The 25,604-nt window shown below is 45.5% G+C and overlaps 1 protein-coding gene across 2 annotated transcripts; it reads right to left on the reverse strand.

Annotated features, from left to right (window-relative positions):
* Nucleotides 1-593: 593 nt before the first annotated feature.
* On the reverse strand, nt 594-23,241 carry XPC (XPC complex subunit, DNA damage recognition and repair factor). 2 transcript variants are annotated; one of them, XM_028719241.2, is made up of 16 exons: nt 22,857-23,241; nt 20,935-21,139; nt 19,604-19,737; nt 19,204-19,318; nt 18,015-18,099; nt 14,240-14,397; nt 12,981-13,098; nt 12,047-12,136; nt 9,764-10,717; nt 8,513-8,673; nt 7,845-7,926; nt 6,794-6,928; nt 5,988-6,157; nt 4,676-4,769; nt 3,761-3,850; nt 594-2,184 (listed from the first exon to the last, which is right to left on the reverse strand). In XM_028719241.2, the coding sequence occupies exons 1-16, from the start codon at nt 22,975-22,977 to the stop codon at nt 1,960-1,962; spliced, it is 2,937 nt and encodes a 978-aa protein (XP_028575074.2). In that variant the 5' UTR covers nt 22,978-23,241; the 3' UTR covers nt 594-1,959. The 2 variants fall into 2 exon arrangements, with proteins under 2 accessions (XP_028575074.2, XP_077781104.1); XM_077924978.1 differs by lacking the exon at nt 9,764-10,717 and having other exon boundaries at nt 22,857-23,239.
* Nucleotides 23,242-25,604: the final 2,363 nt, after the last annotated feature.

The raw sequence follows: 25,604 nt of genomic DNA on the forward strand, positions 1-25,604 counted from the left end.
GGTCTTTAAGGTGCTACTGGAAGGAATTTTTTTTTTTTTGACTATGGCAGACCAACATGGCTACCTATCTGTAACTGAAAAATTGAGTCTCCCGTGAATTAATAATCACAGTGCAACTCTTTCATAATCTAGGCAAATGAAATTTATTTATCCTTTAATGAATCTGCTAATGTATGTAGTGCATTTTTCCATTGGAAGTTCACACAAAGGATGCATCTTTTCAAATGGTTCCTACTCTTCCCTTGGCAACAACTGGAACTTACATAATGTACCCAATCTTGTCAATATTTATCCTTCCCTTCTGCCTTGAATTCTATATTTAGATCATGTTGCCAATATGGTTCAAGTAGTCAATATGGTTTCCTCCAGCTGTTGCTGGACTTAAGGTTCCATCAGGCCCTGCCAGCATAGTCAACTCTCAAGGATGTTGGGCGTTTTATTCCCAAAAACATCTAGAGAGCCATCACTTAGCAGCTTCTGGGGTACAGAAATCCAGCCTACAGTGCAATGCAGAGAAATGTGAAGCAGGTGTTTGTAGCATGCGGCACCCACCAATGGCCATCTCTGGAAAGAAAGAAGACTCTTGCATAAAATAATATTAAAGCTTTTATTTTAAACTAAGGATTCAGTACAAAAATATTTTTCCTGGTTATTTTTAAAGTGCTAAATACTAGTTAAAGGGAGTTTTTTAAAAAAAAATGCAAAAAAATTCAGGTCAGTAAAAATGTGTAATTTTTAAAGCTGTGTCAAGTGGTATCATTAACATTTATTTTGTAGCAAAAAGTGTGTATAAGTGAAAGCACTCTATAGAAGAGGCAAACAAGTCATTGTACAGTGATCATTAAGTAACGGCAGAATGCAAGCATACATTCTTATATGTCAGTTCTGTTTAGAATGTGCTCACTCAGACCATTTCAGACTGGAGCCATCGTAACTTTAGTTCAGTGCTCAAAACAGACATGGCTTATAATGAGGCTTATTTATGAGGATGCAGAAGGAAGAGAGACAAAAACTAAATGATTCTTGAGAAGTCCCCCTACCCAAAGCTCCTATAGTACTTTTTTAACTAGCAAAAAGGTTCCCATTTGTGTCTCTTGCACAAGCTCTCTAGAAATAAGTGGGGAAATGTGCAAGAGCACAAGCAATGTTTTTTTCTGACACTCTCCACTTGCTTCTGTTGTTTGTCCTGGCAAATTTCACGGGGGACTGTGCCCAAAATGTGGATGGCCTGCACCTTTTCCTGAAGCCAAAAAAATTTAAACTCTTTACAAGCAAAGGACATCACCACCTTTAAGCCATTGATGACATACTTGGGACCTTTATAGCTACCATGTAAATCGTCTTTCAGACAAACAGAAGGGATGAGGACAGTGAAAGAGACACTGCTAACCGCGGGGAAACCAAGGAATTGCAAAAATGTTCAAGGGGAAACAGCATTCGCAAAGCGTCTGATTGATAGCACCTAAGATAAGAGGTGGGGAACGTGTTGGGCTACAACTCCAGCCAGCAAGGCCAGGGGCCAAGGATGATGGGATTTGTAGTCCCAGCTACTTCTGGAGGGTCACAGAATCCCCCACAACTGGTCTAAACCAGCCTGTTCCCCGTAACTCCACAAATACAAAGGAGCAAGGCTCGCTCCTCTGAAGAGAGGGTAATAAAAACATATCTAATTCTAAGCTCTTTTAGCCAACTTGGCACAATCCACATTTGCAACCGCAAATGGAGTAAAATGTGTATTCTACGGCCAAGACTTATAAAGGTTCCTATGAACTCCCTGATTTATTCTCACCAGAAGTATTTTCACACACAAACAATTGCTCTCTGAACATATTGAGTCAAAACCCAAATCTCCATCTTGCAGCAAATAAAAAAATATATTATTTCCTAAACCTGAAGCTATTTACAAGTTGGTCTCTTTATGAAGACTCTTCTTTTCTTTGCCACAGTGGCTGCTTCCAGTTACAGCTTCTCAAATGGGAACAAGTATTTTGCTTCTCCTTTCTTTTCCCTCTTGCTCTTTCTGGTCCTTTTCCCTCCATCCCTCTCTTGTTCCAGTTGCCGATTTTGGGGCCAAGAAATGTCCACATCCCCAGCTGGTGTCTCTGAGCTTGGTTCTCCGCCTCCTTCATCCTCATCAGAGGAGAACCCGCCTCCCGGAGTCACCATTGCTCCTGCTGCCTCATTCTGGAAGAGAAGCAATTGTTACTAGTAAAAGAATATACGTACTGCCATTCATTTGAGAAGGAACACCAAGATGGTTCACAAACAAGTAAAAGCCAACAAATGGTGGGATGTTAACTGCTGCTATGAAGAGGACCTCCTTTGCAATGGAGGTTGCAGCAAGACGACCAGCAGTGCAAAGGAGTTTCAGCTGCCTGTGCAAAAACATCTAGACCAAATTCCAATGTTTAGATGATGATCTTGGACAATTGCATTGACAAGAAAGTGGAATCACTGAAGTACAAGGCAATACTTTTCAGGATTTTGCCGCTGGCAAAAAACCCTGGAGGTGAAAAGAATGTGCTCTCTTATCCTGTTCACCCATATGAACCTGCTTCCTTCTGTGGAAGGCTATGCCCTTTTCCACAACAACTAAGCCAAAGGAGCCACTGTGCATTTCAGCAATATTAGAGCAATTAAGCACACCCCTAACCCACTATACATTCTGAAGTTATTAAAACAGTAAAATCTGTGTATTGGTTGCCAGCTAAGCATGGCTGATTTAAAAACCCCAAAGCCTTAACTGTGATGATTTCACAATTCCTACCACTCATTATGGCAATTTATTCTTACCTGTAACATCCCAGAAGGTGGGTGCATGTGTGAAGAAAGGGGTGGGGGGAGCTCAGTTCATATCTCCCCATTTCTGAAGTTAAGGAAGATTGATTTCCCTTCCCGCCAGCTGTTGTAGAATTAACTTACTGTTACCTGCTTCCTTCTTAAAACTTTACACAGTTCGTGGCTATTTTGGTCAAGTGGCCTTCAGCATCTTCATCTAAGCCACTGCTGAGCCCCGTCATCCAAATGGCCTGAAACAAACTGCAATCCTACTCAGCTCCTAAATAAATGTGTGCAGGACTGCGGGTGGTGCTGTGGTCTAAACCACTGAGCCTCTTGGGTCTGCCAATCTGAAGGTCAGCGGTTCGAATCCCCACAACGGAGTGAGCTCCCATTGCTCTGTCCCAGCTCCTGCCAACCTAGCAGTTTGAAAGCACACCAGTGTAAGTAGATAAATAGGTACCGCTGTGGTGGGAAGGTAAACGGCGTTTCCGTGCGCTCTGGCTTGGGTCATGGTGTCCCTGCTGGTCATAAGACCCAGAAAGCTGTCTGTGGACAAACGCCAGTTCCCTCGGTCTGAAAAGTGAGATGAATGCCGCACCCTATAGTCGCCTTTGACTGGACATAACTGTCCAGGGGTCCTTTACCTTTTTTTACCTACAGGACTGCATACACACCTCAGTCTATGTATGTATACCTTGAATGTAAACTCCCCAAAGTTACTGTTAGGCTAAATAATGTCAGCAGGAACACCGTTATAGCAGTAAAAATACAGACTAAAGGCCTTTTATTCAGTGGCGTAGCGTGGGGGGTGCAGGGGGGGCCGGCCGCACCGGGCGCAACATCTGGGGTTAGGGCAAATCCACAGGTTAGGGGGCGCAAATCCACGGGTTAGGGGGCGCAAATCCACGGGTTAGGGGGCGCAAATTACTTGCCTTGCCCCGGGTGCTGACAACCCACGCTACGCCACTGCTTTTATTACCTTAGTAGAGTAGCGTCTCTTCAGTCTCTCTTTGATCAGAAGCCCTTTTGTCAGCAATTTCCAGTTCCCCAGGACTCTCTTCTCCCGCTTCTGTTTTTTAAAATTCACTCAATCAGAAATCAAAGGATGGACACACACACCAATCCAATTATAGCTGGCCTTACATTCTACAAAAGAATGGCGTGTAATTGACAGAACTCCATCTGCTCACAGGGAAGAAAGAGGATATCAAAGGCATTTATACAATCTGTGATATTCGCTGGTTATATTTATCAGTCGCCTCTAGGCAACGTACAATGCAATGTAAAAAAACAACAATTAAAATACAAGCAGAATAAAAGCAACTCAAAATAATGCAGCTGATCAGCAAGAACAAGAAAAATAAGCATCGACACCAATGCAATCATATGAAAATGAGAACATCAAATGTAAACTAAGACTAAGTATCAGATTAAGCAGACGCTCAAATGCAAGTGAGCATTTCATAGTCACTGGCCACGCTCAGTCCCCTTTTAGTTGTTTTTGGGGTTCCTACCCTTAGGGTTTTTTTTTTAAAGAAATGCTGCAAATTTTGGGATTCCTGCAAGCCCACTGATAACCCACCTCTTGTGCATGGAAGAATTAGTCTTGGTAACATAAGCCCTGGCAGGCACACCTGCTTATCAGAAATTGAAGGAATGATTGCAGAAGCCGAGTGCTCTCTAACAATGACACTAATGGAGAAGTTCAATAGGAACTCCATTTCTGCAATAGATCCTTAAACATTTGTCGTTTCCGGCTATCACCTATCGAGATAGGAGGTGCTATAAGACACTGTGGAAACTATCAGCAACTCTCTATTTAATTAGATCTGTAACACTACCAATTTCTGGCAGTGTCAGTTCCTGCTGCTCCAACTCTCAGAGTGATTCTCACCTCCTTTTCCTTCTTCTCTCTCTCGGCTTCTTCGTTCTCCCACGCTGCAACAAGCACTTCTTTGTACTCTTCGCAGATCACATAACCTTCGGTGCTGGCAGAAGAAAAAGATGACGAGAACTTGTCATTTGTGCACTGAGCTGGGGAAGTTTTAAATGACCCTAGGAAGACAAATAGCCAATTGGATGCTGTTTTGAGTGTTGATGTGCTCCATTATATCAGCACTTTCAAAGTGACAGGGGGAAATGGTTAGAAAATACCTGGGATCCCGTGAGGGGATGAAAGGTGAGATGCAAGAATGATAAGAAATAGGAACAGAGGAAGGTGCCGTGTGCTGAGTCAGACCATTAGCTCAGTAATAGGCAGCAGCTCTCCAGGGTCTCATACAGCTCTACCTGGAGATGCCAGAAACTGATCCTGAGACCTCCTGCATGCAAATCAAAAACTCCACCACCGAGGTAAAGGGAAAGGACCCATGACAGTTAAGTCCAGTGGCGGATGACTCTGGGGTTGTGGCGCTCATCTCACTTTACTGGCCGAGGGAGCCAGCATTTGTCCACAGACAGTTTTTCCAGGTCATGTGGCCAGCATGACTAAGCTGCTTCTGGCGAACCAGAGCAGCACACGGAAACGCTGTTTACCTTCCCACCGGAGTGGTACCTATTTATCTACTTGCACTTTGACGTGCTTTGGAACTGCTAGGTTGGCAGGACCACCACCGAGCTATGGAACTTCAAATAAATAAACTTCACTAGTTTCCTCTATGGAAAACTATTTAATCATTTAGCTCAGTGGCTCCCAAGCAGGGAAGCACTGGAGGTGTCCTACCAGACTTTGAAAAGCTGGTCATCACTGGATCAAGTTCATCAGTTTTGTTGAACAAAACAGATTAAACTGGATTTTGAATAAATGTGCTATTGCCTTCCTTAGCGGGTTGTGGAAACTGCTATTCTGAATAAAGCTTTTCATAGGGCAGGGGAGCCAGGGGGTGAGGTTATGGAGCCAAGGGGACAGTGGCCCAAAAAAAGTTTAGGAACCACTGATTTAACCTAAGCCAGTTCCTATTGTCTGCATGGCAAAGACGCACACACAAAGGAAGGTAGCACAAAGAGAAACAGGTGCTCAGCTCCACTTCTGCTAAGGGCATCGCAAGGTGACAGCTACATCTCAGCCAACGCTACGATTACTGCAGGTAAGCCATGTAGGATGAACAGATCCAGGGCATATTCTCCGCTGGCAAACCAGATGTCAAGAACAAGTGATGAAGGCCACCCCAAGCCCAATTAAAGTGAATGGTAGAAGTGGGACGTACACTGGGTGCGAGTAGCCACCATGAAAATCAAATCCAGTAACAGCTGGGACACAGTCAATATCCAATTTGCGCGCCACTCTATGGAGGTTGGGAAGCTTTAGCTGCACACAGCCTATGGGCAACATGCTGGGTTGGAAGAGATACACATTCCCAAATTCATTCCGGGGAACCTGAAAACAAAACAGGAACAAAGAAAGGGGGGGGGGGGAGAGAGAGGAAAAAAAATTCACAATTATGCTAATACTTTTATGCAGAAATTGGTTCTTGCTAAAGTGCCAAGCACAGGACTGGTACCAATTAAAATGAGAAACAGTAGATACATCACAAGGGTGAGTATGTTTTACAAGAACGTGAGCCGAAACGCAAAACTTTCAGTTAAATTATACAACCCAGGAGAGAAAGATTTAGCTTTACCAAAGTACCCACTCAATTTACCTTTATTCTTCATTTTCATTAATGTGAAATTCATTTCATTTTGTACAACTTTCCCCCCGCCCCAAACCAGAAGCCCAGAACAGTGCGCAATATAGAGAAAGCCATCATCACAAAGTATTTCACAGCACCATTAAAAATCTAAAAACACAAAAACTTCAAAAACTGCAATCTAATATCTACAATGGTGAGGTTCCCAGGAACTTAATTCCCAAAGATCTGGATGACTAAATAAGATCAGCAATGAGGGGGGAATCAAATTTTCCCAGGTAGGAAGCTCCAGGGTCTCAGGCCACCTCTGAAAAGGCCTCATCTTGTGCAATCACCACCCGAACCACTCCAAGGGTGATCGTGTGATCTCTCCTCCAGCTTACCCTTCCATCCACGGCAACAGGGGGCTGGTATTCCTCCGTCTGCCAGAGGCCAAACAGCGGCAAGTCCTTTTTGTCTCTGTTTGCCGGTTCTGCCATTCGTGCTTTTCTTGCTTGGTTGGAGTAGCCTATAACCATCTGTGCAAACACAACACGAGTCCAGTATTCTCATCCGTTCCCACTTCTTGCCTGTAAAGTTCACAGTGTCAACCTAATCATCCCCCCTCAAACTGAGGTTTGTGTATGCCCCTGAAGCTCACTCATCTCACTAGAAGGGAGAAGCACCCGCTGTCACTTCTGATGTCACACAGAAGCATGAAAAGAAGATACACAAGCCGCTCGCGAATGCTCTCTCACTGTTTCCTTGCAGCAACATCCCAGGCCACCACCAAACTGCAAGGCTGCAGAATGGCTGCACTCTATTGATTCATAGCAATGGCAATCCAGAATTCATCTCTCCAGGGTCTCCCAAATACAAGTCTTTCCCAACCTGGTTACTTTGGGTTGTTTGCAACTAGCTTTTACTCAGTGTTAGACCCATTAAAATTAATGACCATAACCAATGCAGGTCCATTCATTTCAATGGATCTACTCTGAGTAAAAAAAGAAATCCCCTATCCTTAGCTTTAATTGGATACAAATGAGATGGGGCTAATAATTACAATGGTTATACGGTAACTCCAGGATTGGAGACAGTATGGCTCTGAAAACAAGTTCCTGGGGAACCAAAGTAAGAGAGAGCCATTGATTCCCAGGTCTTGTATGTAGGCTTCCCATGGGCTGGCCACTGTGACTGGTTAATAGGGCAGGGATGGGGAATCTTAGGTTTAGACTACAACTTCCATCATCCCTGGCCACAGGCCATGCTAATTGGGGCTAACTGGAATTGTAGTCCAACCATCTTTGGAGGGCGGCAGTTTCTCCATCCTATGGTTTGATCCAGCAGGCCTGTTCTATTCTTCAGCTCATAAGGGCTTGTGCATGCATCTCTCATTCTGCTACTGAGCTATAGGTGCCCAACTGCAGCCTCAGAGTGGATCTGCTGTCATCTTACCTTATAAGGCACCTCACCAATCCTGACCACTCGAGCTTGCTTCAGCCAGGTGTCTTTGGAGTGCAGCGTATGGATACAGTCTCTGAAAAAGTCCAAATGAACTGTACCCTCAAATATTCTCAATGTGAGCACACACATACATCTTTCTTTTTAAGTATATTGGGCGTTTCTCTGCCAATACAACCCATATTCTGCAACCACTAAAACTGAGTACATTTGCACAGATCAAACAGTTTTGCATGATTTGATTTCTGTGAGTCATGGGAGGGAAAACAAGCTATGTGGGTTACAAAAAGCCCCAACTTCCAACCAACAGATTCCCCCACCCCTGGAGTTCATCAGGAATTGCCTATACACGTGCAACTACATCAAGTCACAAGGGTGAGAAAATGTGCTTTTTCCTTAAAAAAGAAAGAAAATAAACCAGGGACGCTCAGGAACCTGAATTCAGAACTCAGAAACAAATCTTGGCCAGCAGCTGCCAAGCCAGTCAACTTCTGCTAGGTCTAATCCTAACCCTTGTCTGTCTGTGGACCCTGGTTTGTTTTGTTTTTTAAAAAGAAAGGTGAACAAAAGTACTGGCAATGTGAAATCTGATATCTGACCAGAGCAATGTAGCCACATGAAGTCATATTTCACGCCATACACACCTGGCAGATGACTCTCACCTGGAATACACAGCCTCCCCACGGCAATACCCTAGTATAGCAGCTGTCTCCGGGTAGATGGCTTCGTATTTAAGGAGATGCCTCTTCAAGGCATAAAGCGGGTGGTTCTTGTATTCGCCAATGGCTGTCGGCAGGGGCTGGTCTTGAAGTTTAACTAGAAACTGGGAGACATGACATAAGTGGTTGACTTCAGAGTTTACGCTGCACAAGCAGATTCTTCAATTATTTGGAGGACAAACATAAAGACAGTATCAGGGCCAGCTTTCACAGGATTACTTGATCCAGGGGTCATAAGGGACTCATCCCTGCTCTAACAACACTGACGAAACTTCTGTATCAACCAAACCACGTCCTCCAGATGGAATACTTTTATTAATAGAGTCCGTTCATACACTCAGCTGGGAGTCATCGACTGATGAATGAATACGCAAAAGACCCACTAGGGATAAGCAGAAGATCCATGAGATAGTTGTCACAGTGGCCACCAACTTGTACAGGTTTTAAAAAACAAATTCATGGAGGACAAGCTGACTCAATGACTACTAGGCATGACAGCTGTGTACACCTCCTGTATCAGAGGCAGTATCAGTTACTGGGGAACATGAGCTAGAAAGGGCTGTGGCACCTATAGGCTTTCCAAAGGCACCATCGGTTCATCACTGGGTGAACAGAATGCTGTTATCCATATTGGACGTGAAACTGTTCTTATACACTTTTGGTCTTACACACTTTTGGCTTTTGGTCTGACCCAGCTGTGCTCTGCTGATATCCTTTGTTTGTGAGAGCCAGCTCTCAGGCGCTCTTCAAGCAAGCAGAGAATTCCAGAAGCCCTGCTGCAAGCACAAGAGGAAGGGGCTTTGTTAGAAGAATCTCACCCTAAACAACTGTCTGCTCATTAAGACAGCTGAAATCATCACATACCCTGCCATGGCTCTGGATTGCTATGACCATCCTAGGCCTAAAATCCTGTCCGCACCCTCACATTGCTGAATTAAGTTGGTACTAGCTTGATAACCCTGCCACACCTGCATCCTCCGTTTCCTTCTCCCTCCTCCCCAAAGCCAAGCTTGTGCCATTTAATGAAACCCAAAGGCACTTGACTCATAGACTCATCTTCCTATGTATTTCTACACCCACCATGTTTACACAGACCAGGTATCAGAAGTAGCAAGAGAGGGTGGAGGACCTCTTAGTCAACCAGGACATAGTTTTGTTCATGGAGGAGGAAACCCGCCAGCTCCCTTCCGTTACCTCCCTTTCTTCCTTTTTCTCTCGCTCCACAAAAGGGCTTCTGTACGGTTCCAAGGTGTCCTCCCACCACTCGGCATCCACGCGACACTTCCTCGTAGACGTCATCCACGCCGGGTCGTATCTTTGTGTCACGTCCTTGACGCACCCATCGTTATCAATGCCGATGATGTAGCACACGGGCTTGGTGGCATGTCTGAAGCACAGCAGAGGCTGCCCAACGGTGCCATGGACGCAGTCCACGCTGACCCACTTGTCCTCCCGTTCGAGAAAAACCTCCAGCCACTGGTCAGTGCCTCTCTGTTTACCTGGTCCCACATCGCCTCCTTCATCCTCATCGCTAGAAATTATTTTGTTCCTTTTCTTTGAGGGGTTTGAAGAGCCTGGGGTAGCCGCTTTCCCCAGTGAACTCTCAACCATCTGAGAGTTCTTGGGTACATTCAGAACTGCAGGCCCAGACTTCCGCCTATTGTTAAGAGCTGCTTTTGCTTTCGGAGTCCCTAGTGATGACCTCTGTTTCCTCTTGGGAGTTTCGAAGTCCTCATCAGAGATGCTACTTTCATCCTCGTCTTCCTCTGAAGTATGGAATTCAGAATCCCTGCCTTCGTCGCTTCCACTCTCCTCTTTATATGACACTTTTGAGGCCACTTTTCGTAGGCGGTCGTTTTTGGTCCTCCCCATCCCTCCCCTTTCCCTCAGGTTGCTCACACCAGGTTCCTTTTCTTCCTCAGCACTCCTGAGTGCAGTAGGTTTATTTACTGTCCTTTTGGCTCCTGTTGGGGATGATTTCCTGTCAGCTTCCTGGCTCCCTGACAGGACCTTCTCTTGGCCTGCCTCTAGCTTGACCTTACCAGGCCCTGCACATTTTTTCGAGGCACGTTTAGGCTTTTTGGCAGAGCCACCTGATTCCTCGGAAACTGCACTGAGAGAGCGCTTCTTGGAGGAGCTGGCCTTTCCCTAGGGGGGGAAATGAAAGAAGAGGACGATGGGCCATCAAAAGACAAGGCAGGTGAGCTGTAGATTTTGCCATGTACCTTACTGGAGACAGTTCTGAGCAAATATATGTGTGTACAGAGGCACCTCCTCTGTTCAACAAGCCTCTTACTTATTCACTATGCTCATTTCCTACCTTTCCTGCAATGAACTCAAGGTAGCATGCCTGGGCCTTCTCCCACCTTTTATCCACAGAACAACCGTCTGAGGTAGGTTAAGCTGAGGGCTGGTCAAGCTTCATGGCTGCGTGGGGATTCGAACCCAAGTCTCCCAAATCCTAGTCAGACACTCTAACCACTACACCACACTGGGTCTCTTGTGGGCAAGCTCGTAACATCATGATCTCTATTCTGTTTGAGGAGCATACACAGAGCAAACACATAAAACTAGACCTGCATTTCCAGAATGTGTTTTTGTACTACAGTGGTACCTTGCTGCTCAAACTTAATCCGTTCCGGAAGTCCTTTCCAAAACCAAAGCATTCCAAAACCAAAGCGCGCTTTCCCATAGAAAGTAATGCAAAATGGATTAATCCATTCCAGACTTTTAAAAACAACCCCTAAAACAGCAATTTAACATGAATTTTACTATCAAACGAGACCATTGATTCATAAAATGAAAGCAATAAACAATGTACTGCAGTCCCAGAATCAATCAATCAATCAGTAGCTGAACGGGGTTCCACATAGTCACAAAAACAAAACAAAAAGAGTCGCAAAAACAAAAACGCAAAATAAATAGCAAAAACAGACAGACCTCAGCGTAACACTCAAAATGGAAATGTGGCACTCAAAACAGAGCATGTTTGGCTTCCGAAAAAAAGTTCGCAAACCGGAACACTTACTTCTGGGTTTGCAGTGTTTGGGTTCCAAGTTGTTTGAGTGCCAAGGCGTTTGAGAACCAAGGTACCACTGTACTTCCAACATGCTGTGAGGGAGATAAACAAGTGATCTTAAAAGTGAACACTGATGTTTGCACCTCTTGTCCATTAAACAGCTACGCTAATTAGCATAGGAAAAAGTCATATTGTGCAAGTATTTCAGCTCTCTGGAATGCTTGGGTTAACCCAGGCTTCCTCAACCTCGGCCCTCCAGCTGTTTTTGGCCTACAACTCCCATGATAACCTAGCTAGCCGGACCAGTGGTCAGGGATGATGGGAACTGTAGTCTCAAATCATCTGGAGGGCCGAGGTTGAGGAAGCCTGGGTTAACCCATTTATTTGAGAACTGCTGCTTTACAGAGTCATCCTATGCATGTTTGTCTCACTGAGAGCCCTCCTGGAGACACACCAACCTTTCCCGCCGACACTTTCAGAGGAATGGGCTGCAGAGACAACACAAGGCGGCAAAGTAGCTGCAACGCTCGCAGAATGAGTAAAAATATCTATTTGAAAAAATGAAAAATATTATTGTTTGTTAGTTTGGATTTGGAGTTATGGGGATGGAGGTTTTCCCTCTCACCCACCCACCCTCCACCCCACTTTGTTTTTAACCAGAGGATTTTAACCCACAGGACTTTGTAACAAATTTCTAGTCTAAAAGTGAGCCAGAACAGCCTTGCCCCACAGCAGATTGGCATACTGGAGACTTTGACCGCCTCTCCATGTACTGTGAGGGTTGCTGTAGCCCCCTATGCCCATTGGGGTCAACGTAGCTTCTCTACCAATGTAGCTTCTCTACCTGAGTGGTAAGCTAACTAGGAAAGCAGAGGGCTCTCCACGTATGCCAATGAATGACGGAGGAAGTAACAGGTTGCGCATTTCTTGTTTTTACTCGAGTGGGCAAAATTTAACAATGCCTATATAAATTACAACACTGAAAAAAATGCAGCAAATCATCCTGTAATATCAAAGCATCGTGAAATTTACATAATTGGTTAGCGTTGAAACGTAAAAATCCACAGATCTGCACAGCTAACCAGATCTATCACATGCCTGGGTGAATAGATAAGAGTGTATCTTGAGGGTGATGGGAGCTCGTCAAACATGGAGGTACCCATTCCACTAAGGGGAGGGACTCCCCTCTACTTTGTGGAGGTGGGGGATATATGCATTCACAAATTCCTCTCCCAACGCTACCTGGAGACTGAACTTTGGAGCATCTGCATGCAAGAAAGCTACTACAAAGCTGCATCCCTTTTCCAAGGGGCCACTGATTGGCTTCACGCTTCCCCCAGCACAGTTACTAGAAGAGCAGTCTGACATGCCCCAAAACGCCTTGTCACTTACGTGAACCAATTCCTCCTCATCTCGTGCAGCATACACAGCAAAACGCCTCTCTAGGGTGGACTGCCAACTTTCTTCGCTATCAGAGAGCTCCCCATTGACAGTGAATGTCGCAACAAACCTTGAAGAAAGAAACAATATATTTTTTCTACTTGCCTGGCTAATAACGCCTTAATAGCTCACCCCCACAAACAACCTTCAAGTCTCTGAAGGGGTGTCACACCCAGAAAGTGAAGCAGAAGGCAGGATCAGGACCAACAGATGGACATCGCAGGGACTCCCTGGTCCTGAACGGGGTAATTGTGCCCCTGAAGGACCAGGTGCACAGCCTGGGAGTCATTTTGGACTCACAGCTGTCCATGGAGGAGCAGGTCAATTCTGTGTCCAGGGCAGCTGTCTACCAGCTCTATCTGGTACGCTGGCTGAGACCCTATCTGCCAGCAGACTGTCTCGCCAGAGTGGTGCATGCTCTGGTTATCTCCCGCTTGGCCTACTGCAATGCACTCTCCGTGGGGCTACCTTTGAAGGTGACCCGGAAACTACAACTAATCCAGAATGCAGCAGCTAGACTGGTGACTGGGAGGGGCCGCCAGGACCACATCACACCAGTCTTGAAAGACCTACATTGGCTCCCAGTATGTTTCCGAGCACAATTCAAAGTGGTGGTGCTGACCTTTAAAGCCCTAAAAGGGCTTGGCCCAGTATACCGGAAGGAGCGTTTCCACCCCCATTGTTCAGCCCGGACACTGAGGTCCAGTGCCGAGGGCCTTCTGGCGGTTCCCTCCCTGCAAGAAATGAGGTTACAGGGAACCAGGCAGAGGAGCTTCTCGGTAGTGGCACCAGTCCAGTGGAATGACTTCCCATCAGATGTCAAGGAAATAGAAGACATCTGAAGGCAGCCCTGTTTAGGGAAATTTTTAATGTTCAATGTTTTATTGCGTTTTTAATCTTCTGTTGGGAGCCGCCCAGAGTGCCTGGGGAAACCCAGCCAGATGGGTGGAGTATAAATACATTATTATTATTATTATTATTATTATTATTATTATTATTAATGGTAAGAGGCTTGGGTGGTGGTGACTTGGGTGATTTATGCAGAGGCGGACAACCATGTGTAAGGACTACTGTAACTGCAGCCGAATGAGCACAAGCAGTTGGGCTGGATGTCCTTCAGGGACCTTTCCCCACTCTATATCACATGTAAAAGTGCAACGCCATCAAAACAAAACAAAACAAACCTGGATTAAGAGAGAGAAGCCCCTTACCACTTCACAAGATTTGACAGGAACAGGCGGTCTACGCGGCCTGCAGGCACTTTAGTAAAATGAGCGGGGATGATAGAGAGGCCGATCGCCTGGAGGTCTGGCTGAGAGCAGATCCTGTTTCTATGGAAGCCATTGGCTAGCAGGCACAGTAGGTGGACCTGTTGGGAGAAGGAAGCAGCTCCCAGGAGAGAGAAGTGGCAACGGATAGTCATGCTACATAAGGCTCCCTGGTTTTGTTTCCATGCCTCAAAAGACAGGCCCAGCACTGACCTAATACGTCCAAGTCTGCCGCTAGGGAGCCAGGAAAGGTTATCGGCAGCATCCTGCGTGAGGAAGTGCCTCTCTGTGAGCAACTCTGAACGTGGGGGGACAGGCTGTTTCCTCCGAGATCTGCTGCGGCCAAGAAATTCAGGAGCGGCCTGCCAGTTTGGAACATTTGAAGAGTGGAAGTGGAGAGAGAGACTTATAAAGAATGCAGACCCTCCATCCCAACCCAAATGTCTCTGGCACCTTCTGCCGGGAGACGGAAGCTTCCAGAAGCATCAGCTGCCTAGGTGAGGAAGCCTTGCCCAGTGAGGGCAACATCCTAGTCATCTCTTTTACTGTATTTTGAATATAATGTCAGCTGGCCTAGAGAACGTCAGTTACTAGTGGGGCTTACATATTTAAAATAAGTTGTTTTTGTTTGTTAAGCTCCCATTTGAGCATTGCCAGGGTTAACTTCACTTTTCGAGGGAAGAAAACGGGCTGTGGGACTTTTCTGTGACCAGTTGTCCTTTTCAGATCCGGAACACACCTTTAATCCAAACATCCATCCAGGGACCCATTTCTTCATCTTTTCCACCTGTTTGTCTGGTGGTAGTGCTGCTGTTTCAATCCACTTGCAACCTGGTAATGAGTCCTGAGGCACCAGTTAGACTAATGCCCCAGACATGGAACAACCTCATGGTTGAGGCCAGAAGAAGTTCTTCCGTCTCTGCCTTTTATAAGATTTACAAACCCCATCTGCCTCATCTGGTGTCTGCTTGATAAATTTATCAGCAGCCTGTGGTTTCTTTTCTTTTTTATGTGACTGCACCTGGTATAGGTTTTTTTTTAACTGTTCAGCTTATGGTTCAAATGCGCTCATTTGCATTTCGGTTGTGGTTTTTAAATATGTATCTGTTGTTTCCATGCTACTTTGGGTGAAGGAAAATCTGCACAGAACCGTTTTTAAACAAACATAAATAGGCAAGTTTAAGCCCAGTCAGACGACAGCTGTACCAAGATTTCAACCATTGTATGTAGAGGGGAAATTGGTTCTTTGAGCAACATTAGCTGTATTCATATTTTTTTTTTTTTTAAATAAATTTTTATTAGTTTTCCATAAACACAAAAAAGACAAAACCAGAAAACACAAACAACATAAAATCGACTTCCCCGTACCACCCCTTTTCTGCATCCTTATTTCAAGATTTTTCAGCAACTTTTTCAACACAATCATATTCTAAGTGTCATAAATTTAACCACCTTAGATAATTAACCAACTGCACTTCCTTGTCTCTGTATTAGCCTAATAATTTTCAACCAAATTGCAACAGATTAATATTACCTCTTTTATATTAACTCTTATCCTAAGTTGGACTCAAGTTCCCTTCCATCGATTTCTCAATTTTTATGAAATATAAACATATTTACTGAACCCAAAAAAGAAAGAACATAAAAAAAAAAAAGAAAACCATTTCAAAAGCAAATTAAAGATTTCTGTTTTTCCCCCTCCCATCCCCGGTTTCCATCCCTTCCAAATATATGTCCAAAATAACAGTCCTTAGCCTGGATTTCTCACATCCGAGGCCTTCCAGTCTCTCTCCGTTCCTCTCCGCCGAATTTGTTGGTAGTCCTTCCTGTTGGTTTTTGGATCTCCAAGGAGTTCTGTCCCATTCAATCCAGATTTTATTTCCTCAGAAGCGCTTAAAGAAGACTGCTGCAAAAGTTCCTTACATCCTTCATATTCATGGTCAAAGTGGAAGCCCCAGTCATATTTTTCCTTTCTTTTAAGCTCTTGGGGTCCAAGTGTTCCAGGGGCTTCCTCCTTCATCTTTTGCTTCTTTTGCAGATTTGTAATCCATATGGTCCACAAGTCTTTTTGTTTGTAATCCATTTGTATAGGCTTCTGGTTGGTACTTTCCATCTGTTCTCTCTCCTTTGCTTGTTTTGTCTCCTTCAGTTCTTGCGATATCTCTTCCAGTTCAGCTGCAGGTTTTTTCTCACACAATACCTCATTACATTCAGCAGAGCTACTTATTCCAGAAGTCAAGGTCATGAGTTGTTTATTCATTGCAAGACTCTGCTCTTGTAGGATTCCCAGAAGATAGAATGTTCTTTCTATCTCAGCTAGTAACTTTCCATCCGCAGCCATTGTAATGTCTCAAAGTTCCCCCTAGGGGGAATTGGTTACTTAGTAGTCCAACAGTCTTTTACTTCACTACTTGTTTCTTTGTTTCCAACCACTTAATCTCAATTGTAATCCAGAGAGGTCTTAAATTGCTATTTTTTTTCCCCTTTAAGTTACCCGTTTGACAGCTTTTGACAGCTGTCAAACTCCCTTTCTTTTCAACAGGCTCGAAGACAGGGTGCTCCCGGGCCCGGGAGGGGGGGTTTACATGCAACAAAGGAAAAACTTCTGAAAGTCCACTCTTACACTCCAGCTCAAAACTCCAGCTCAAAACTTCTTTTACCAAATCGTGGAAGTTAATGTTAATATTTTTAACTCACCCCAAAAGGGTAGGCACTCCAACTTAGTTCTACTTTTCCGTTGCTTTAGATGTCATGCAGTCCGGGGGAGGCAGACTTCCTTAATTTATGCCTTTCCCGTTTTCAGCCAAATTTTCAAAGTCAATTTAGAAGTTCCGTTTAAATTTCTCGATCTTACTCACGAGTATTATGGTCGAATTTCAGATTCAGGAAGGAATCGGCGCTCTCCGTTTATGGCGATGCGGCTTCACTCCGCGGGCTGGGTTACGACTCTCAGCACCGCGCTCACTCCCGATGTCACTCCGGAGCCTTTAAAAAGGCTCTTTCGCGGTACCGGGGGGCGCAAAGGTGCCCACCGAGTCTCCTTGCTCACAGGCTTCTGCGCCTGTGATTTTAGGGGTCCCCCGCTCGCCGTAGCGGGTCAGACCCAAACCCGCGGAGCAGTCCTGCCTCGGAGCTCGAGGCAAGGACCGCCATTAAGCGCTGGCGCCGACCGGAAGTCCATTAGCTGTATTCATATGTCGTAGTAAACCATAGTTAATAGTGTACGGTGATTGCGGAGATCACTCTGACTTTGCTTCTCTACAGTAACAAACCCTGATCCCGGTTTAGTGTTATATCCGAACTGGGGTCTTGGTTTGACTTTGCATCGAGGGTTGTTTGGAGTAAAACTATCCACGATTCCTGGTTCAGATGTAACATTAAGCCAGGGGCTGCCATTTGTTGCTTCTGAAGAAGTTGCAAAGCAGAAGCCATCTGTATGTTCATGGTAAACCATGAGCTATGGTTTATCGTGATGCACAAGCCTATTTGCTGTGTTCTAAACCAACTACGTCCCTGCTTCCCTAGAATGACTTGGGGTGTCAATATTGCTCTTGTCCTTGTAACAACACGCTGAATTACTATTTGGAAATACTAACGTGCCAGGATTCCCAATAAACTCTTCTGCCAAGTGCCAGAACAAGGTGACAGAATGGAAGGAGAACTCTTGAGCCCTGCAGTGTCTGCCTTCTTCCAACACAATACTATTCAGGCGTATTACCTTGTGTGTGTCTTCATGAACTCCCTTGTTGAAGCGCTTCATCATTCTCCGCAGATACGTCTCAAACTCAACCTGCCTTTTCTCTCTGCAAGATGACCAAAACAAACCAAAGGGTGAGTGCCATGCAGTGATGTTCTCAAGGCCTAACTTTCCAGCTTCTGAGCAGGAACCTGAAGCCAGAAAACAAAACAGCACATTCATATGCTACTGTGTGCATGAGGCTACATACACTATAGCTCTGTTGAGGGATTATACCTGAACAGGAAATTTCCCCTCATGGATGAGAAATGGGGCCCTGCCTGCTAGCCCTGTCGCTCCTACCTTCTCTGTTTCTGACCTTCTGCTGAGTGGGGAAGGTTCAAAGGGGGATTTTACTTGCATTTGCCTGAGTGCGAGTAGAACTCTCCATGCAATTGGGGACCCTGATAAAGGGAAGGCCAGGGAACGGAGTGGGCAGGGGCTGTCAGGTGAAGCTTCACGTCTCCCGCATGCTATGCTATTTCCTGCTCAGGCATAACTGGGTTTGTGTGTGCTACTGGTTGTCTGCATTTATTTCCTGTATTTATATTCTGCCTTTCTAACCAATTTAGGCTGCCAAACCAATATAACAGAACAGCCTATTACATTTTTAATTCTTGTTTTCTTGTAAGCACTGTAAAAAGAAGTGGATACAGCTGCCCAACACACACACACAAACCACAAACGAAATGCCAACCAAGAGCTACCAAAAGCTTAAGCAAGCAGAAATGTTTTTTACTTCATATCCAAAAGGCACCTGATGAAGATAGCTTAGGGGCTGGAACAATTTCTGCTTGCACAACATAACATCTCCTGCAACCCCTATCCCCCAAAATCTGCTCTGGACTTTCCCCCAACCCATCAGAATAGATCTGAGGATGAAGTCAGGGGCAGCAAGAGGAGAAGAGGGAGTGGAAGCTGTGTTGCATGTGCTGAAGTCATTCGGCTCCCACAATGACTTTGCTGAATTCACCCCTAAAGTCCCGGTGCCACAGTGGAAAAGGCCCTGCCACCCACCCAAGTTCCGGAGATGGAAATGTCTTAAGCAAGGCCCTCAGTAGAAGAAGGTCTTCAACCAGGCAGCCTTTTTTCATTCCAGTGGTGCAAGAACTCCAAAGGGCGAATCAGCCACAAAGGCCTGCTAATACCAAACTCACAGGCCTCAACTTACCTTCTCTCTCTTTTCTTCGCCTGCTCGGGTGTCTCAATTTCTATCTCAACTGTTTTGTTGGGCAACGCCGGGGCAGGAAGTTCTTTGAGTATCTCTATCTCAGGTTGATGAAGTTCTGGAAGCAAACATCCCCGTCTAATTAGTGTGTCTCCAATAATGTCCAGTAAGATGACGAGCAGTTAAATTCTAACTCAGGGCTGCTTCTGAAACTTCTCAGCACTGGAGCTTAAGCAACATGCAGGGTAGGGAAGTCTGGGAGGATACTTTGACAGGGGAGCAAAATTCAGCTTTGATAAAACTTGGGTGACTTTGGCATGACAATAATGTGTCCAAATAATGATAAACCAAAATAACCAAGGGAACCAAGATTGACACAGCATTTTTTTAAAAAATGTATTACCTTCCACATCTTCCCACTCATCCTCACTTTCATCATCTTCATCACCATCTTCTTCTTCATCTCTCTTTCTCTTTGTGACGGGAGATTCTTTTTTTGCGTTTGTTTCCTTCTTTATAGGAGTGTTCTGCAGACCACTAGGATGTAGGGAAAGAAACAACCACAGAGTTGAAGGGGACCTCAAAGGTTATTCATCCGAGCCCTTCCAGTGAAGAAAACCCACTGTCAGACAGCTTGTACCTCCAGGAATTTCTTCCGAATGTGAGCTAGTTTAAGGAAAAACATCCTGCACAGTTAAGCGAGCACCTGAAACCGACTTTCTAGAGAATGTGGCCCCAGAAAACTGTATTTCTCTTCCTCTCTCACACACATGCTCCAGGTTCGTGTAGATTCACTCAAATTTAATGGGGAAAACAAGGCAAGATTCCTCACCCCCACCCCAGTACATGACAGAAGTTTAAGCCTTGACTCTTTACAAGGCCTCTTTCACAGCAGAAGTGGTTAACCCTTGATGAGCAGTATCAGGAGGACCACACAACTCCCATCAACTCTTGGCACCAGCCTTACTTTGTTGGGAGCTGGAGTCCAAAGGAGGCCACACAGGTGAGCCAACCTCACCTTGCAGGAAGATCCCTGCACCTGTTCACCTTCCCACTGAAATTTACACAGCGGATTCAACGATACAAAACCGTCCACAGTAATATAGCATCCCAAAGCTCTATGTGTCTTCGTCAATATGAACAATACAGTCATACCTTGGTTGTTGAAAGCTTTGGTAATCTGATGTTTTAGCTCTCGAACGCCCCAAATCTAGAAGCGACTGTTCCGGTTTGCAAACGTTCTTTGGAACTTAAACGCCCGACGGGGCTTCCGTGGCTTCCAATTGGCTGCAGGAACTTCCTGCAGCCAATCAGAAGCCACGCTTGGGTTTCTGAACATTTTGGAATTCGAATGGATTTCCGGAACGGATTCGGTTCGACTTCCAAGGTAGGAAAGAGAACAGATGCATCTACTCTTTAGCATCTCATCCACAAGTCGGTTAAGGTGGAATGCCAGGACTGAGAGAGGATTAATTCACATTGCGGTGGTTTGGATGTAAGTCTAGTAGTTTAATTTTACATATAAATAAATACGTGCACACCCAAACAAAGACCAAACATTTTACCCACGCATCAGCATCAGGTTTTCTATGGATTCAGAGGACAAGGCTAAGAGGAAGCCCCAAAAAAGAAATCAATCGTATCATTACCCTAAGGATGACATGAATGGATGTTCAGATTCAGGAAATAAATAAATAAATAAGCTCTCAATGAAAACCCTAAGCATTAAGTTACCTGCATTTTACCCTTTTTTTACAGGACCCTTTACTTTCTACCACTTTATTCTTTTCGTCCTTCACTTTGGGCTTTGGTCCTTTCTGATTCAAATTTCTGCAGGGTGGCTGAAAGATATCCCTCTCCTGTTCCTTTTCCTTCTTTTTTCCAGAAGCCGTTTTGGGCAACCTTTTCTTCTGACTGGGTTTTTGCTCTTCAAAATCATCTGTATGGAAAGAAAATGTGACGACAGTCAAAAACTGTTAGGGTGGGGGATGGGAATGCAAGCTTAATCCGAATTAAACACCCAAACTGGTTCCAATAGTCTTTTCCATAAACCTTTATAATTTCTTCCTCCCATTAGATCTGGAATCAACACTACTATGATGCACCATGAACCCAAAGTTTAAACCTGTTGTTATTATTTTGCTGCTGCTATTTCTACTTTGTTATACAACAACATGGGACAGCTGAATATTCCTGCGTTGCAGGGGGTTGGACTAAATGATCCTTGGGGTCCCTTCTAACTCTGCAATTATATGAAAAAGACAGGAGGGGAGATATCCAGAGCTGCCTATCCATTTGCAGAATGATTTTTAATCTAGCAGAGGAGTCCACTAAACCAAGGGGAGTGGTGATTTTCAGCTGTAGGTCTCTGTGCCGCTTCCCACACTATGTGGGGGGTTCTCCAAACATCTGGAACAGACGGGGGTGTCACAGGGGGCTACAGTATAAATGAGGAATTGCCTCCCCTTCCCTTATGTTAACAGATACCTCCTTGGGTTAAAAGCCGTTCTGCAAATGGATAGGCAGTGCTGGATATCACCAAGCTTTATTTACAGAAGCAGAATCTTAAGACTGTGGCAAAACACTTCACTGAATTATTTTACTTTATATAAAAGTTTCTATCCCACCTTTCTAATGCTCATGCACTACTTGGTTAGGTAAAGGTAAAGGGACCCCTGACAGTTAGGTCCAGTCAGGGATGACTCTGGGGTTGCGGCGCTCATCTCGCTTTACTGGCCGAGGGAGCCAGCGTGCAGCTTCTGGGTCATGTGGCCAGCATGACTAAGCCGCTTCTGGTGAACCAGAGCAGTGCACGGAAACGCCGTTTACCTTCCTGCCGGAGCGGTACCTATTTATCTACTTGCACTTTGACGTGCTTTCGAACTGCTAGGTTGGCAAGAGCAGGGACCAAGCAACGGGAGCTCATGGGGATTCAAACCGCCGACCTTCTGATCGGCAAGCAGGCTTAGCAAATTTAAAATCGCAACGTTATGCCAAATAATGCAATGCAATATGCAAAATACACCCGCCCCTCCACCTTGATCATGCATCAGGAACTTTTGCTGTTCCTAAGGAGAATGTTCATGTTTAGGTAACAAGGGAAACGTCGTGTGTGTGTGTGTGTGTGTGTGTGTGTGTGTGTGTGTGTTTAAAGGAGACAACTAGGAGGAAACCTCTTTTGGTAACCACGTGACATAGTTGTATAAGGTAGTATCAGGAACATGAGAAGTTTGATTCACAAGCAGGCTGCTGAACTGTGGCCATTCACAATGGAATTCCAGCCAGAGCATGTGCAAAACTGTTAATTTTTACATAACCCAGGAGTGGGCGTGGTGCAAAGGGAGAGCGAGGCCAATGAACCGTAGGTAGCTTCAGGAAAGCTCAGTCGGTGCATGAGACTCTTAATCTCATGGTCGTGGGTTCGAAACCCACCTTGGGCAAAGGATTCCTGCCCGGCAGGGGGTTGCACTAGAACTAGACTCACGTGGTCCCTTCCAACTATGTTCTAAAGCTGCAATCCAAACTCCTGGGAGTAAGCCCCGTCGACTTCAATGGGACTTACTTCTGAGTAGCCACGGTTAGGCTTGAGCTGCAAAGGCTGTCAAGGAGCAGGCTGTCGGTTAAGGTTATTCTGCATCCCTCCGCCCCCCACTCACCCTCTTGCTGCTCCTGCTGCGTTTTAGGACCGGAGGAGGAGGCGGAGGAGGCTGCAACTTCTCCCTTGAGCTTCTTGCCCACCCGCGGCAGCTGCACGACCCCCTTGCGCTTCTTGGCCATCCTGATCCACCGCAAATCGGCCTGGAGGAGCAGCGGGAGAAGCGCGCGCGAGAAGCCACCGGCAGGCGCGGATGGAGACACAAAGGAGAAAAGCCAAAACAGCCGGGAGGGCCGGAGGGAGGGGGGGGGGAGACGATCTGCGGAAGAAGGCGGCTTAAAAACAACACGGGGAGCAGGGTTGTTGCATCTGTTGTTCTCCCTTTCTCTCGCAAGTGGCCCCACGCCTTGTTGGGCTGGCAGCTTGCGTTGCTCCTCCTTCCTGACGTCCCTTCCGTGCCGGGTCTGAGCGGCGTGCAGCTTGCAGCCTTTCGGGAAAAAATGAAGATGCCGTTCAGGATTCAACAGCTTGGCCCTCCTCACAAGCGACAGGGCAACTGATAAGCATTGCAGTATACGGATTTTGGCAATGGGACTCTCGGGCGCTTTGAGATCACAGGGCAGCCCGCCACCTCTCAGAAATAGGAACATGGTTTGAAACTGGTGCCGCTTTATGGAGAAGTCCGTCCCCTGCACACACGCACCCAGTATAAAACCTGATACAATTTTAGTGGCCTTTTCCCAAATCAGGCCCAAAGTGCTCACGCTCCAAATCCATAGTAAGGTAAATGGCCAAAATCAACCTCCTTTTATGTGTGTTCTATTTTGTATTTTATGGGAACTTCTCCCAACTTGCAGTGCAATGCTATACATCAGGGAGTCTTGTGTCACCAAGGAGTCCAGCAGCACAATCCTAACCATGTCTACTCAGAAGTAAGCCCTACTGAATTCAATAGGACTTACTCTCCTTAGAAGGGTTTGGGACTGCATATGTATTATGCCTGGCAGAAGGCTCTTGTTTTTTTCTGCAACACAGATACTCCTCTGGAAAGTCTATACATTTTATACAGAAGTACCATAGGTCCCGGGACGCAGGTGGCGCTGTGGGTTAAACCACAGAGCCTAGGACTTGCTGATCAGAAGGTTGACAGTTCAGATCCCCGCGACAGGGTGAGCTCCCATCCGGTCCCTGCTCCTGCCAACCTAGCAGTTCGAAAGCATGGCAAAGTGCAAGTAGATAAATAGGTACCGCTCTGGCGGGAAGGTAAACGGCGTTTCCGTGTGCTGCTCTGGTTCGCCAGAAGTGGCTTAGTCATGCTGGCCACATGACCCAGAAGCTGTAAGCCAGCTCCCTCGGCCAATAAAGTGAGATGAGCGCCGCAACCCTAGAGTTGGTCACGACTAGACCTAATGGTCAGGGGTCCCTTTACCCTTTACCTTTACCATAAGTCCCACTGAGTTTGACAAGGTTTACTGCCAAGTGAGTGGTTTTAGGATTGCAGTGTTATGAATTTCAGGCTTGGGAGAAGAAATTTGGCATCAGCTTACTCCCTTTATTTTAGTTTGTGAAATACAACACAATCCTATACATGTCTACTCAGAAAGTGGGGGGGGGGGGGATTGTAGCCACCCAATCCTAAATTCACTTTCTAGGGAGCAAGCTGCACTGAGTTCCATTGGACTTATTTCTGAGTAAAGAAGCTGGAGATTGAATTGTAAGGTGAGCTTACAAAGATGAAGCTAATTCTGTCATGGCAACATCACTAGTTTTGTTTCCTCCAGTGCTTACAAGCTTTCAAGCCACACAGAGTGGTAGGCAACATGCAGACATGTGATGAGTGGCAGAGCAACTGTTTTGGATGTAGAAGATCTCAGGTAGGACTGGAAAAAACTGCTGGACAGCCATTGCTGGTGAATGTTGACAATGCCAAGCTAGATAATGGTCTCACTTGGTGCAATATAAGGCAGTTTCCTACATTCCTGTGACATGCTTGTGTTCTTCCTGGAAGATGGCATCTGTCATAAATCTGTTCAGGGCCTACAACACACTTTTATATTCATCACTAGACTGCAAGGATGACTAGTTTATGTGAATGGGCTGTCATATTTATAACACCCAGTGCTTCTTTTCAGGGGGTGCTCAAGGGTATGCAGTACCAGCACCTCTTTTTTGTTGTTAAAAAGTATGTAACAACTTCACAGTGAATACCAGCACCTATTTTTCTATGGGGGGGGGGGGAGCACTGATAACACCACATCACCTTGCTTCAAACTCAGAGCTGTTCACTGAAGCCAGATCACACATTCAGTTTATTCAAGCAAAACCAAAGAAGCAAAGCACCAAGACAGCTATACACACAGGACGCTGCCTGTACTACTGAGTCAGATTGCCAGTCCAGCTAGCTCTGACTGGCAGCCAGAGCTCTCCAGGGTTTCTCAGCTATAGAACCTAACAGCAGCCCTCCTGGATCAGGCCAGTGGCCAACCACGGTGGAAAACTCCCAAGTAGGACCTGAGCACAACATTCTGTTACTACCTTTTATATATGTTTGTGGGTAGGGGAGGGTTTTTGTTTGGTTTGTTCTTGTTCTCGTTAGGCATTTTGTGTTTTTATGTTTTTTTGTGCTGTGAACCACAGATCTTTGGATAATGGGTATACAAATTTAATAAATAACAACAACAATAACATGAAGCGCACTTTCCCCTCCCATGGTTCCCAGAAACTGGTATTTGGAAGCATTCCTGCCTCCAACTGCGGTGGCCTGCGTAGCCCTATCCTCTTCCGTGGATTTGTCTAACATGCTCTCCCT

The sequence above is a fragment of the Podarcis muralis genome, chromosome 2, assembly GCF_964188315.1.
Source record: "Podarcis muralis chromosome 2, rPodMur119.hap1.1, whole genome shotgun sequence".
Lineage (NCBI taxonomy): Eukaryota > Metazoa > Chordata > Lepidosauria > Squamata > Lacertidae > Podarcis > Podarcis muralis.